The sequence below is a fragment of the Salmo salar genome, chromosome ssa01 (assembly GCF_905237065.1).
Source record: "Salmo salar chromosome ssa01, Ssal_v3.1, whole genome shotgun sequence".
Lineage (NCBI taxonomy): Eukaryota > Metazoa > Chordata > Actinopteri > Salmoniformes > Salmonidae > Salmo > Salmo salar.
The window spans coordinates 138,774,819-138,788,771 of NC_059442.1; the positions used below are offsets into that span (position 1 = coordinate 138,774,819).

The following is a 13,953-nucleotide window of genomic DNA, read 5'->3' on the forward strand; positions in this document are numbered from 1 at the left end:
CTAGTTTTAGGCCATCTGAACACAGAAGAGTTTATCACAGAATTACAACGAAAATATGGATAGGACAGTAAATCGAACAATGTGAAATTAAACTCATTAAATGTAGGCTAATCCTTACGACTCACCATACTGTCATAGATTCAATATTGTAGCGACCTTAACCCAACACCTAGCAACCTCGCCAAGAAGTTTGGACCTATTGGTGTAACGGTAAGGTGTTGGCTTGACAGTTGCTGGACCCAAGTTCAAGTCCCGGTTGGGGCTACCCCCTGAATTTGCTACATTGGTGTCAGAATAGGGATGGTGCCTGTGAGGACATTGGAGATGCAAGTACACATGAGGGGCTTGGTATAGAGAAGCATGGGGGGGGACACTCTCTTGAAGGAAAAGGGTAATGTAGGTTGCTGGACATGTGTTCAAGTCCTGGTTGGGACTACCTCCCATTGGCTATAATATTACTTTAAAATTCACTTACCTTTTCTTCATACGTTTTATGTCGGATTGCTCGTCCAACTTGCAGAGGTGAGATATGTTAGTTATGATTGAAGATAGGAGAGTTGTCCCAAGACATTACGGTAATATGTCATCTTGTCGAACGTGACATCACAAAGAAATCAAGTTAAGAGTGTCGGAGGCAGGTAGGGGGATTCAGAGCTTGGTGTGAGGATCATCACAACCATTATTCACTGAAAAGCCTATTTATGAAGCCAAAACCAATTGTATGCCTTACGGAAACATCTTTTCTAAACATTCAGAATGAGTATTTGGTATTTCATTAGGATCCACATTAGCTGTTGCGAAAGCCGCAGCTACTTTTCCTGGGGTCCACACAGAACATGAAACATAATATAGAACATTAACAGAGAAGAACAGCTCAAGGACAGAGCTACATACATTTAAAAACGGCACACATAGCCTACATATCAATACATACACAAACATTTCTAGGTCAAATAGGGGAGAGGCGTTATGCTGTGAGGTTTGCTTAATCTGTTGTTTTAAACCAGGTTTGCTGTTCATTTGCACATTATGAGATGGGAGTTCCATGCAATAATGGCTCTATATAATACTGTACGCTTTCTTGAATTTGGGAACTATGAAAAGACCCCTGGTGGCATGTCTGGTGGGGAAATTGTGTGAGCTATTCGTTAATTGACTTTGCAAACAATTTAGAATTTAACACGTTTCTTATAAAAATAAGTGATGCAGTCAGTCACACAGTCAACAAAACATTATGGACAGACCTCTTCCCCATCTTTACAACCATTGAATCTATGTTTTTCCATGACAGTTTACAATCTAAGTTAACACTGAGTGAACAGCACCTTCAATGGGAAGTATTGAACAAGTATTGAGAACCTTTGATGTTGAATGTGTTGAACACTGGTTGACCCCAACCCACACAACTCATGGTTACAAGAGAAACGTATGGCCCTATTCACAATTCACCCACAGAACCCACATCCCCACACACATTTAGGGTTGGATTAAATCCGTAACGCTAAAGTTCAGCGCAATTTACATTTAAAAGGTCATTTCCAATTGAGCCGACATATACAGCGTTTACCATGAATGCCGTCTCCGCAAACGCAGGAAAATTGCCTTTAAAAATCTGCGCTGCGGATTGAATCCAGCCCTTTGTTTCATTTCCCTTTACTTGGCATAATGCTTTTTTTGCAGAAAAAAAGCATAGAAAATATTGGTTGTTTTAAATACATTGTACGTCAGGGGTAGGCAATTAGATAGGACCTTTCCAACAAGTCAGTTTGTAAAATTTCTGCCCTGCTAGATCTGCCCCGGTCAACTGTAAGTGCTGTTATTGTGAAGTGGAAACATCTAGGATCAACAACGGCTCAGCCGCGAAGTGGTAGGCCACACAAGCTCACAAACTGCCTCTGGAAGCAACGTCAGCACAAGAAAAGTAGAGGCTGTTATAGCAAAGGGAGGACCAAGTCCATATTTATGGCCATCAATTCCAAATGAGATGTTCGACAAGCAGGTGTCCACATACACTTCATGACCAAAAGCATATTTTTCTTCCAAATATTCCCACAAATAGGGAACAAATTCACTAAATTACACAAATCTTGTTGATTTCCTGACTAGAAAATCACCCCCTCAATTTTTTGTTGCCAACCCGTTGTACAACCGGAGTGTGCACAGGGCCAATGTGTCAGACTGGTTTAATTACTGCTAGTAACATTATAGGACACCAAAATATCTTATTTCAAGGCCTTCTCTAATGAAAAACTGCAGAAAAACATAACACATTCTTTCTTCAAAATTACCAACAGATGACACACAGAAATAAACTGTCAAACTTTATTTGAAGATCAAAACCAAGCTACAGCAGTAGGACACGTCCATATCGTAGTGACACAATATGCAAAGTGTGAAAAGGCTGCAATCAAGCACGTTCAAAATGGATAAAAATAACATTTTCAGAAACAATTTTTATGTTAAGGTAGAGTCGATGCACATGGCCACGGTAAAATTCACCTTGTCTGTTTCAACCATCCCCCCAAAAAGTTAAAGAAAAAATGTCATTTCAGAGCACTTTTGGTTAGCAAGTTTTGCAATGATTCAATCGTTCATTCATTGATTATAAGAAGTAATTTGTGATGATTTGTCAGTATATGCAGCTTGCAATGTGGTGGATCACCAGGTCCTGTAGCAGGACACAGGTGGAGATCAGCCCAGGTAGAGGAGGGTGATAGGGGAGAGAGGGGGGTTTGGAGAGTTAAGGGAGGCAGGGTCATAGCGGGAGTTGAAAGGTGGGGATAGAGATGGGGGACATGGGGAAGGGGGGGCTGATTTCGAGGCTTTGTCCTCATTTCTTCTTGGGTTTTGCTTCCAGAGGCAGTCCAATATCTTTCCCACGCAGCTTCAAACCTGAGAACAAAGAGTTGTGAAGTCAGACAAACAAGGACCAATGGTAAAATGAAAAGTACTGATGAATAAGGTGGCATTATACTACTCTGAAACATGATAAAACATAGGGATTGATTATTAACAATGTCAGTGGAATCTGGGACAGACTGTCACACTCACCGATTGCTCTCTCAATTTTGCCCATGACCTGATTGTTGGGAATTGCTTTTCCACACTCATAGTCTGCGATGACCTGAGGCTTCTCATTAATTTTCTGAAAGTCAAAGCCAAAAGAGACATCAGAAGAAATCAGTGACATAAAAACATTTAGACCTACAGTCAAAAACTGTTGAAATGTCAAGTCATCAGAGGCCATCTCATTTAAGCTACATATACACATGATTAGATGTATCTCAGAAGTGTCCTCCTCTCCTCATCTACAGCTGTACAGATGTGAATTATTGGATATTGTTTTCACCTACCCTGTGTTTTCAGATGAGTACAGATGTAGAGGAGACGAGGAGAGTAAGCCACAGAAATTCTGACTACAGAAATGCACCAATGTCCTTATGCTGTGATATTCAAAGTCGGGGGGGAACTGCAGTGGGGTCCCCCCCAAAATAAAAAATGAATACATATGAATAGTAGAGATTGCATGGGGTGATATACAAACATTTTTGAGAAAGATCATAAAAAAATGAGCAAATATATTTATTGGTTTCTTTTCATTTTGATAAGGGATTAAAATTTTACATTTACATTTTAGTCATTGAGCAGAAGCTCTTATCCAGAGCGACTTACAGTAGTGAATGCATACATTTAATTTCATGCATTTTTGAAATTAATTGAGGGTTATTTGTTAATGAAAACATCTAAATGTACCAATTTTAATGCTGTCATAATATTTGGGGTGGGGTGGTCACAAAAAGGTATTGTGAAAAACATTGGGTCCCCAGAAATTCTGGCTGAAAAATTGGGGTCCTCACTGAAAAACGTTTAATACCACTGTCCTAATGAGTCATGTGGGTCTGCAGCAGCTTTACTTACAGTGGCCAGATCTTTCTGAGTGAGGCCACTGTTCTGGCGGCCCTGCTGGATAACCTTTCCCACCTCCAGGGAGACCCTCAGGTGCTGCAGCTCCTCTGTCTCCCGGTCCAGCTTGGCGGTGTTCTTGGTCACCAGGTGCTGTTTGTTCTGCCCTGCAGACCCTGTGGACACAGATGAATTGGCGTGGTTAGTAAACAAGCCATAACATCATTTTATTCAGAAATCAAGCCATCATGTTCCAGACCTCCAAGTAAGGGAGATGGTGGATTGCACTTGAATTGCTATTTATAATAAGGCTTACATTTCTTGGTAGTATCGAGGTCTTCTCCACGTCTCTGTGCAGCTGTGATAGCCTAGAGATAACATAGTACATTATTCAACACTTTACTATACCATTCCATAACAAAGGGATACATTTAGCTAGTATAGACGATGAGTAGTCCAGGCCAGGGGGCGGATACGACACAGAATCCAAACACAGGCCAGCTACAAAAACAAACGTTTTTAAATGGTGTTAATTAACTAAATTCAGGAGAGAACTTTGAGGATCTGGGGACCCATGCCAAATCTTTTCAGTCTCCTGAGGGGGAAAAGGTTTTGCGGTGCCCTCTTCATGACTGTCTTGGTGTGTTTGGACCATGATGGTGTCCACATCACCTGTCACGCCCTGACCTGAGAGAGCCGTTTCTCTGTTTGGTTAGGTCAGGGTGTGATGTGGGGTGGGCATTCTATTTCTTTGTTTTGGCCGAGTATGGTTTCCAATCAGAGGCAGCGGTCTATCGTTGTCTCTGATTGGGAATCATACTTAGGCAGCCTTTTCCCACCTGTGTTTGTGGGTAGTTGTTTTCTGTTTAGTATTTCTGTTACCTGACAGAACTGGTGGCTTTTTGTTACTTTGTTTGGTTGTTTCATTGATATATTAAAATCATGAACACATACCACGCTGTGCTTTGGTCCACTCCTTCCGACGAGAGCCCTTACAGAACTACCCACCAAAATGGACCAAGCAGCGTGCCCAGGAGGAGCAGGGATCCTGGGCCCGGGAGAAGAGAGAGTGGAGGACGTCCTGGTCCTGGGAGGAGGTAATGGCAGGGGACAGGACCCTGCCATGGAAGCAGGTGGAGACAGTGAGAGGGGAACGGCAACAATACGAGGAACTAGCACGGAAACGACGGAAGCACGAGAGGCAGCCCCCCCCAAAAAAAAATGTGGGGTGGGGGGGGGGGGGCACACGGGAAGATTGGCAGAGTCAGGGAGAAGACCTGAGCCAACTCCCCGTGCACAACATGGGGAGCAGGTGAACAGCCAGGCACCGTGTTATGCTGTGATGCGCACTATATCTCCAGTGCGCACTGTGCCTGCGCCCCGCATTTGCCGTGCTAGAGTGGGCATTCAGCCAGGACAGATTGTGCCGGCTCAGCGCTCCTGGTCTCCAGTACGCCTCCTCGGTCCAGGATATCCTGCACCAGCTCTATGCACTGTGTCGCCAGTACGCCTTCACAGCCCAGTTCATCCTGTGCCAGCGCCCCGCACTTGCCGGGCTAAAGTAAGCATCCAGCCAGGACGGGTTCTGCCAGCCTTACGCTCCAGACCGCCAGTGCGCCTCCACGGCCCAGTATATCCTGTGCCTGCTCTGCGCACCCGGCCTCCAGTGCGTCTCCCCAGTTCGGTGAGACCTGTTCCGGCTCCACGTATGAAGCCTCCAGTGATAATCCATGGCCCGGAGCCTCCATGGCGGCAGTCCGCGGCCCGGAGCCTCCGGCGATGATCCGCGGTCCAGTTCCTCCTCCTCCGATCCTCGGTCCGGTGATACAAAAGCGGAGGGAGCGGGGGCTACGCCCCGAACCGGAGCCGCCACCATTGGAAGATGCCCACCCGGACCCTCCCCTATAGGTTCAGGTTTGCGGCCAGAAGTCCGCACCTTTGGGTGGAGGTACTGTCACGCCCTGACCTGAGAGCCATTTCTCTGTTTGGTTAGGTCAGGGTGTGATGTGGGGTGGGCATTCTGTCATTCTATTTCTTTGTTTTGGCTGAGTATGGTTTCCAATCAGAGGCAGCTGTCGTTGTCTCTGATTGAGAATCATACTTAGGCAACCTTTTCCCACCTGTGTTTGTGGGTAGTTGTTTTCTGTTTAGTATTTCTGTTACCTGACAGAACTGGTGGCTTTTTGTTACTTTGTTTGGTTGTTTCATTGATATTAAAATCATGAACACTTACCACGCTGCGCTTTGGTCCACTCCTTCCGACGTGAGCCCTTACATCACCAAGGAACTTGAAACTTTCGACCCGCTCCACTACAGCCCCGTCGATGTTAATGGGGGCCTGTTCGGCCCGCCTTTTCCTGTAGTCCACGATAATCTCCAATGTCTTGCTCACGTTGAGGGAGAGGTTGTTATCCTGGCACCACACTGCCAGGTCTCTGACCTCCTCCCTATAGGCTGTCTCATCATCGTCGGTGATCAGGCCTACCACTGTTGTGTCGTCCGCAAACGTAATGATGGTGTTGGAGTCGTGCTTGGACACGCAGTCATGAGTGAACAGGAAGTACAGGAGGGGAATAAGCACGCACCCCTGAGGGGCCCCTGTGTTGAGGATCAGCGTGGCAGATGTGTTGTTACCTACCCTTACCACCTGGGGGCGGCCGTCAGGAAGTCCAGGATCCAGTTGCAGAGGGAGGTGTTTAGTCCCAGGGACCTTAGCTTAGTGATGAGCTTTGTGGTGTTGAACGCTGAGCTGTAGTCAATGAACAGCATTCTCACATACAGTTGAAGTCGGAAGTTTACGTACACTTAGGTTGGAGTCATTAAAACCTGTTAGGGATAGGGGGCAGTATTTGCACGGCCGGATAAAAAAACGTACCCGATTTAATCTGGTTACTACTCCTGCCCAGTAACTAGAATATGCATATAATTGTTTGATTTGGATAGAAAACACCCTAAAGTTTCTAAAACTGTTTGAATGGTGTCTGTGAGTATAACAGAACTCATATGGCAATCAAAACCCTGAGACAAATCCTGACAGGAAACTGAAATCTGATGTGAGGATATCACTTCAAACATTTGCCATTGAAACACACAGGGGCTTGTGAATCATTTAGCACTTCCTATGGCTTCCACTAGATGTCCCCAGTCTTTACAAAGTGGTTTGAGTCTTCTATGGTAGTAACTGACCCAAAGAGAGGCTGTTGATATTGGTCACATGGGATGGGCCATTACCATTGTGACGTCGGCGCCCATGGCTACTCTCCCTTTTCGAAACATTTTGAAAAACAATGCAACCGTCCCAATGGAATATTATTGAAGCCCTGGTTGAAAAAGCCCCTAAAGATTTATGTTATACAACATTTGACATGTTTGAACGAACTTAAATATATATTTTTTTGCTCATTCCTGACGACAAGTCAGACGCACACGGTACATTTTCACTAGCCTTCGGAGCGCGCTAACACTATTGGGACATAAATTATTAACTTTTTTGAACAAAACTACATTTGTTATGGACCTGGGATACCTAGAAGTGCCTTCTGATAAAGATAATCAAAGGTAAGGGATTATTTACAATAGTATTTTTGATGGTTGATCGTTCCAAGATGGCTCCAACATTTATAGCCTGGACTTTTTTTCTGGGCATACCACGTCGTTTATTGCAAAGTGTGATTTCCCAGTAAAGTTATTTTTAAATCTGGCAAAGCGATGGCATTCAAGACATGTTCATCTATAAGTCTTTGAATGACAATATTACATTTTAACAATGTTTTCGAATAGTAATTTTGTAAATTGTAGCACTAATTCACCGGAAGCATTTGAGGGAAAAGATTTTCTGATCGTCATGCGCCGATGTAAAATGCTGTTTTTATATATAAATAGGAACTTTATCGAACAAAAAATGCATGTGTTGTGTAACATGATGTCCTAGGAGTGTCATCTGATGAAGGTTGTCAAAGGTTAGTGCTGCATTTAGCTGTGTTTTGGGTATTTGTGATGCATGCTAGTTGCTTTGAAAATGGCTGTGTGATTATTTCTGGCTGGGTACTCTGCTGACAATCTAATGTTTTGCTTTTGCTGTAAAGCCTTTTTGAAATCGGACAACGTGGTTCGATTCAGGAGAGGTGTATCTATAAAACGGTGTAAAATAGTCATATGTTTGAGAAATTGAAGTTATAGCATTTATGAGGTTTTGCATTTAGCGCGACGCGATTCCACTGGCTGTTGATTAGGGTGGGACGCAAGCGTCCCACTGGCCCAGACAGGTTAACTCGTTTTTCAATCACTCCACAAATTTCTTGTTAACCTGTTAGGGCTAGGGGGCAGCATTGACACGGCTGGATAAAAAACATACCCGATTTAATCTGGTTACCACTCCTACTCAGTAACTAGAATATGCATATACTTATTACATATGGATAGAAAACACCCTAAATTTTCTAAAACTGTTTGAATGGTGTCTGTGAGTATAACAGAACTCAAATGGCAGGTCAAAACCTGAGAGATTCCTTTACAGGAAGTGGCCTGTCTGACCATTTCTGGAACTTCTTTGCCATCTCTATCATTTACTAAGGATCTCTGCTCTAACGTGACACTTCCCACGTCGTCCATAGGCTCTCATAGCCCGGGAAAAAGAGAATGTCGTCATTCCAGCCCCAGGCTGAAACACATTATCGCCTTTCTCAAGTGGCCCATCAAGAGACACTAGCTTATGCGCGTGACCCCGACCGCCCCCGCCTTTGGGATTTTTTTCCTCTGTTTGCCGAAAAGGAGATTCCCTGTCGGAATTTTATCGCTTTTCTACGAGAAAAATGACGTAAAAATTGATTTTAAACAGCGGTTGACATGCTTCGACGTACGGCAATTGAATACTTTGAATTTTATTGTCAGGAATTGCGCCAAGCGCGACACTTCTTTACTATTTCGGATAGTGTCTGGAACGCATCGAACAAAACGCCGCTATTCGGATATAACGATGGATTATTTTGGACCAAACCAACATTTGTTATTGAAGTAGACGTCCTGGGTGTGCATTCTGACGAAGACAACAAAAGGTAATGACATTTTTATAATAGTAAATATGATTATGGTGAGTGCTAAACTTGCCGGGTGTCTAAATAGCGAGCCCGTGATGCCTGGGCTATGTACTTAGAATATTGCAAAATGTGCTTTCACCAAAAAGCTATTTTAAAATCGGACATATCGAGTGCATAGAGGAGGTCTGTATCTATAATTCTTAAAATAATTGTTATGCTTTTTGTGAACGTTTATCGTGAGTAATTTAGTAAAATGTTAGCGAATTCCCCGTAAGTTTGCGGGGGGTATGCTAGTTCTGAACGTCACATGCTAATGTAAAAAGCTGGTTTTTGATATAAATATGAACTTGATTGAACAAAACATGCATGTATTGTATAACATAATGTCCTAGGGTTGTCATCTGATGAAGATCATCAAAGGTGAGTGCTGCATTTAGCTGTCTTCTGGGTTTTGGTGACATTATATGCTGGCTTGAAAAATGGGTGTCTGATTATTTCTGGCTTGGTACTCTGCTGACATAATCTAATGTTTTGCTTTCGTTGTAAAGCCTTTTTGAAATCGGACAGTGTGGTTAGATTAACGAGAGTCTTATCTTTAAATGGCTGTAAAATAGTCATATGTTTGAGAAATTGAAGTAATAGGATTTTGAAGATTTTGAAAATCGCGCCACAGGCTGGCAGTGGATGTTACGTAGGTGGGACGAATTCGTCCCGCCGGTCCCATAGAGGTTAACTATAGTTTCGGTAAGTCAGTTAGGACACCTACTTTGTGCATGACACACGTAATTCTTCCAACAATCGTTTACAGACAGATTATTTCACTTATAATGCACTGTATCACAAATCCAGTGGATCAGAAGTTCACATGCACTAAGTTGACTGTGCCTTTAAACAGCTTGGAAAATGATGTCATGGCTTTAGAAGCTTCTGATAGGCTAATTGACGTCAATTGGAGATGTACCTGTGGATGTATTTCAAGGCCTACCTTCAAACTCAGTGCCGCTTTGCTTGACATCATGAGAAATTCTAAAGAAATCAGCCAAGACCTCAGAAAAATAATTGTAGACCTCCACAAGTCTGGTTCATCCTTGGGAGCGATTTCCAAACGCCTGAACATCTGCACAAACAATAGTACGCAAGTATAAACACCATGGGACCACGCAGCCGTCATACCGCTCAGGAAGGAGACGCGTTCTGTCTCCTAGAGATGAACGTACTTTGCGAAAAGTGCAAATCAATCCCGGAACAACAGCAAAGGACCTTGTGAAGATGGAGGAAACAGGTACAAAAGTATCTATATCCACAGTAAAACAAGTCCTATATCGACATAACCTGAAAGGCCACTCGGCAAGGAAGAAGCCACTGCTCCAAAACCGCCATAAAAAAGCCAGACTACGGTTTGCAACTGCACATGGGGACAAAGATTGTACTTTTTGGAGAAATGTCCTCTGGTCTGATGAAACAAAAATAGAAATTGTTTTGCCATAATGACCATCATTATGTTTGGAGGAAAAAGGGGGAGGCTTGCACGCCGAAGAACACCATCCCAACCGTGAAGCACGGGGGTGGCAGCATCATGTTGTGGGGTTGCTTTGCTACAGGAGGGACTGGTGCACTTCACAAAATAGATGGCAACATGAGGAAAATGATGTGGATATATTGAAGCAACATCTCAAGACATCAGTCAGGAAGTTACAGCTTGGCTGCAAATGGGTCTTCCAAATGGACACTGACCCCAAGCATACTTCCAAAGTTGTGGCAAAATGTCTTAAGGACAACAAAGTCAAGGTATTGGAGTGGCCATTAAAGCCCTGACCTCAATCCTATAGAAAATTTGTGGGCAGAACTGATGAAGCGTGTGCGAGCAAGGAGGCCTACAAACCTGACTCAGTTACACCAGCTCTGTCAGGAGGAATGGGCCATAATTCACCCAGCTTATTGTGGAAGGCTACCCAAAACAGACCCAAGTTAACCTGTTAGGGCTAGGGGGCAGTATTGACACGGCTGGATAAAAAAACGTACCCGATTTAATCTGGTTACTACTCCTGCCCAGTAACTAGAATATGCATATAATTATTGGCTTTGGATAGAAAACACCCTAAAGTTTCAAAAACTGTTTGAATGGTGTCTGTGAGTATAACAGAACTCATATGGCAGGCAAAAACCTGAGAAGATTTCATGCAGGAAGTGGCCTGAGTGAGGATCTTAGCTGTAACGTGACACTTCCTACTTCCTATATTATACATTTTGTATTGTAGATAATTCGTAGTGTAATAAAAGTATGATGTACCGTTATCTTTTGTTCTATATGTAATAAGTGCCTTAATGTGTTTGGACCCCAGGAAGAGTAGCTGCTGCCAAGGTATCGAGCAAAAACCAAGCCCTGAGGTCGAAGGAATTGTCCGTAGCGCTCCAAGACAGGATTGTGTCGAGGCACAGATCTGGGGAAGAGACTTGTTTGGGCCAAGAAACACGAGCAATGGACAGACCGGTGGAAATCTGTCTTTTGGTCTGATGAGTCCAAATTAGAGATTTTTGGTTCCAACCGCCGTGTCTATGTGAGACGCAGAGTAGGTGAATGGATGATCTCCGCATGTGTGGTTCCCACCGTGAAGCATGGAGGTGGTGGTATGGTGCTTTGCTGATTTATTTAGAATTTGCCATCACCACAGCAGCCAAACTACCACGGCCTAGCCAAACTCATGCTAACATTCTATCCATTAAACCCTCAGATGTAAAGTCCCCTTTTTAGAGGACTTCGATCTGTGGACACCGTAGATTGTAATGGTTTGCATTGAGAAATAGCTCTGGTTTCCACCAAGACAGTATATTTTCAGAGCCTGTGTGACTTAGGATGTAAAATCTGAAACCACATTACGCTGGAATGTTCCTCCTACCATTTCATTTGCTTTTCCGACTGACTGTCCATAAACTCCTGGCTGAACCCTACATCACAGCCACTGACAAAGCACATGCCTGCAATCATTACATCGTAGCGTAGCAGGAGAGAGTGGTTTCCTCACGGTTACACATTCAGAGATCGATTAATAGCCATTCACCTAAAATATTTTTCATTTTAAAACAGAAAACACTCAGACGGACAAGATGAATATGAGATGAAGGGCGAGTTCCTAGCAACTTCAGGAAACCAAGATGGAGTAATTAGACATTCACAACAATGGGGGCAGACGTTTTGATCAAGAGTGACCTTTGGAAAAGATGCACCTTTTCTCTAACACTAAACATACAACTGTATTTTACAGTTGTGGAATCTTAGTTTTTATACATTTGATTATACTACACTGAACAGAAATAAACGCTACATGCAACAATTTCAAAGATTGTACTGAGTTACAGTTCATATAAGGAAATGTATTAATTAGGCCCTAATCTATGGATTTCGCATGGATGGGCAGGAGCGCAGCCATGGGCGGGTAAAGGCCTACCCACTTGGGACCCAGACCCACCCACCCACTGCGGAGCCAGGCCCAGCCAATCAGAATGAGTTTTCACCCACAAAAGGACTTTATTGCAGACATAAATACACCCCCCCAGCCAATTCTGCAGGTGAAGCCAGATGGAGGTCCTGGGGTGGTGTGGTTCGCGACTGAGGCAAGTTAGACAATGTCATTTTAGAGAATTGGCAGCAAGACAAATTATGGTAGAGAAATTAACCTTCAATTCTCTGGCAAGAGCTCTGGTAGACATTCCTGCAGTCAGCATGCCAATTGCACACTCCCTCAACTTGAGACATTATGGCATTGTGTTGTGTAATTATGGCTGCACTTGTGTAATGATCATGCTGTTTAATCAGCTTCTTGATATGCCACACCTGTAGGTGGATGAATTATTTTAGCAAAGGAGGAAGGCTAACTGTGATGTAAAAAAAAAAAAAGTGTATAAAATCTGAAATGTGGGTACTTATTTCAGCTCATTAAACATGAGAACAACTTCATGTTGCATATTTTTGTTTAGTATATATTTGAAACCTTATTTCAAGCCTTATTCATACAGTTGTTGTAGGAAATACATAAGATATTACATTTATCAAATGTGTACTGTGTAACGTTACTTGGTTGTGTGCTCAAGTGAGTATACCTCGGCAATAACCATTTTTCCCCCCAAAGAAAAGTGAGATTACCCTTTGAGTATGCAGCATTACTAGTTATTATGGCCTTGATAGTAGCTACATAATTATTTTGGGGGATTATGCGGATTCATATTTCGATTGCATTTAGTTACATTTAACTGGTTAACTCAAAATTAAACCGATTTCAATGTTTGGTCCTTAACTAAACAAGTGAATAAAAATATAATGAAATCGACGTTAGACAAATGATTAGCTAGATGAAAACAGTCGTTTTCTTTCCACGTCGATCGTTTTACCGACCAGGAAATTCCAAAGAGAAGCGAGAAGGTTGTCCCCCTGGATGTATAATATTAGTAAGGTTGCCTGCCGGCAGTGACCGTGTGTAGCCAACATGGGCTCAGTGGTTGGATTCAACCACATGTTCACATGTTGGCTAATGTTAGCTGCTAACGCTAGCTGGCTAACCGTACCGTACCTGCTTAGATTTGGCCTGGGCAGCAGTCGGACCCTTCTTCCTCAACACAGTCACAGTGTCCCAGTCGCTTTCTGCCATTTTTCCCAGGGATTATTAGCTTAACGTTACGACAATAACTATATACACAAATATAAACCTATCAGCCGGGGGTACTGAAACGATAGCTGACAATGTAGGGCGACGTAAGGCTTACTTTGCCACGCTTGCGCTGACAAACGACTGAGTCATTGAGAGGGTTCGTTTATGGTTTTACTCCGGTGGGAGGAGTTTAACTGGGTGAAAATTGATTGCATTCGTTTTGGAACCGGACTGCCCCGGGCGTGAGCCGGGTGCCGTTCAAGCCCACGACGAAGTCTGCTCAAAACAAAAGTGACGTAATTAATCACGTGGAGTTATGCGTAATTCTGCGTTTTCACATGCAAAATTGATTGCTTTTGATCTCTCTTTAT

General features: G+C 43.3%; 1 protein-coding gene across 1 annotated transcript; it reads right to left on the reverse strand.

Moving 5' to 3' along the window:
- Positions 1-2,308: 2,308 nt before the first annotated feature.
- Positions 2,309-13,712, reverse strand: LOC100194632 (endothelial differentiation-related factor 1-1). The gene is made up of 5 exons (NM_001139717.1): positions 13,505-13,712; positions 4,220-4,271; positions 3,919-4,079; positions 3,052-3,145; positions 2,309-2,892 (listed from the first exon to the last, which is right to left on the reverse strand). Exons 1-5 carry the CDS (start codon positions 13,580-13,582, stop codon positions 2,831-2,833), a joined length of 447 nt encoding a protein of 148 aa, NP_001133189.1. The 5' UTR covers positions 13,583-13,712; the 3' UTR covers positions 2,309-2,830.
- Positions 13,713-13,953: the final 241 nt, after the last annotated feature.

Bases quoted from the DNA above. Each gene is read 5' to 3' on its own strand.
- LOC100194632 (NM_001139717.1), bottom strand. From the start codon at position 13,582: ATGGCAGAAAGCGACTGGGACACTGTGACTGTGTTGAGGAAGAAGGGT. The intron at 4,080-4,219 runs GTAAGCCTTATT...CTGTGTCCACAG, and splicing joins CCTCGATACTACCAAGAAAT to GGTCTGCAGGGCAGAACAAA. The intron at 3,146-3,918 runs GTAAGTAAAGCT...TTTGACTTTCAG, and splicing joins CTCAGAAAGATCTGGCCACT to AAAATTAATGAGAAGCCTCA.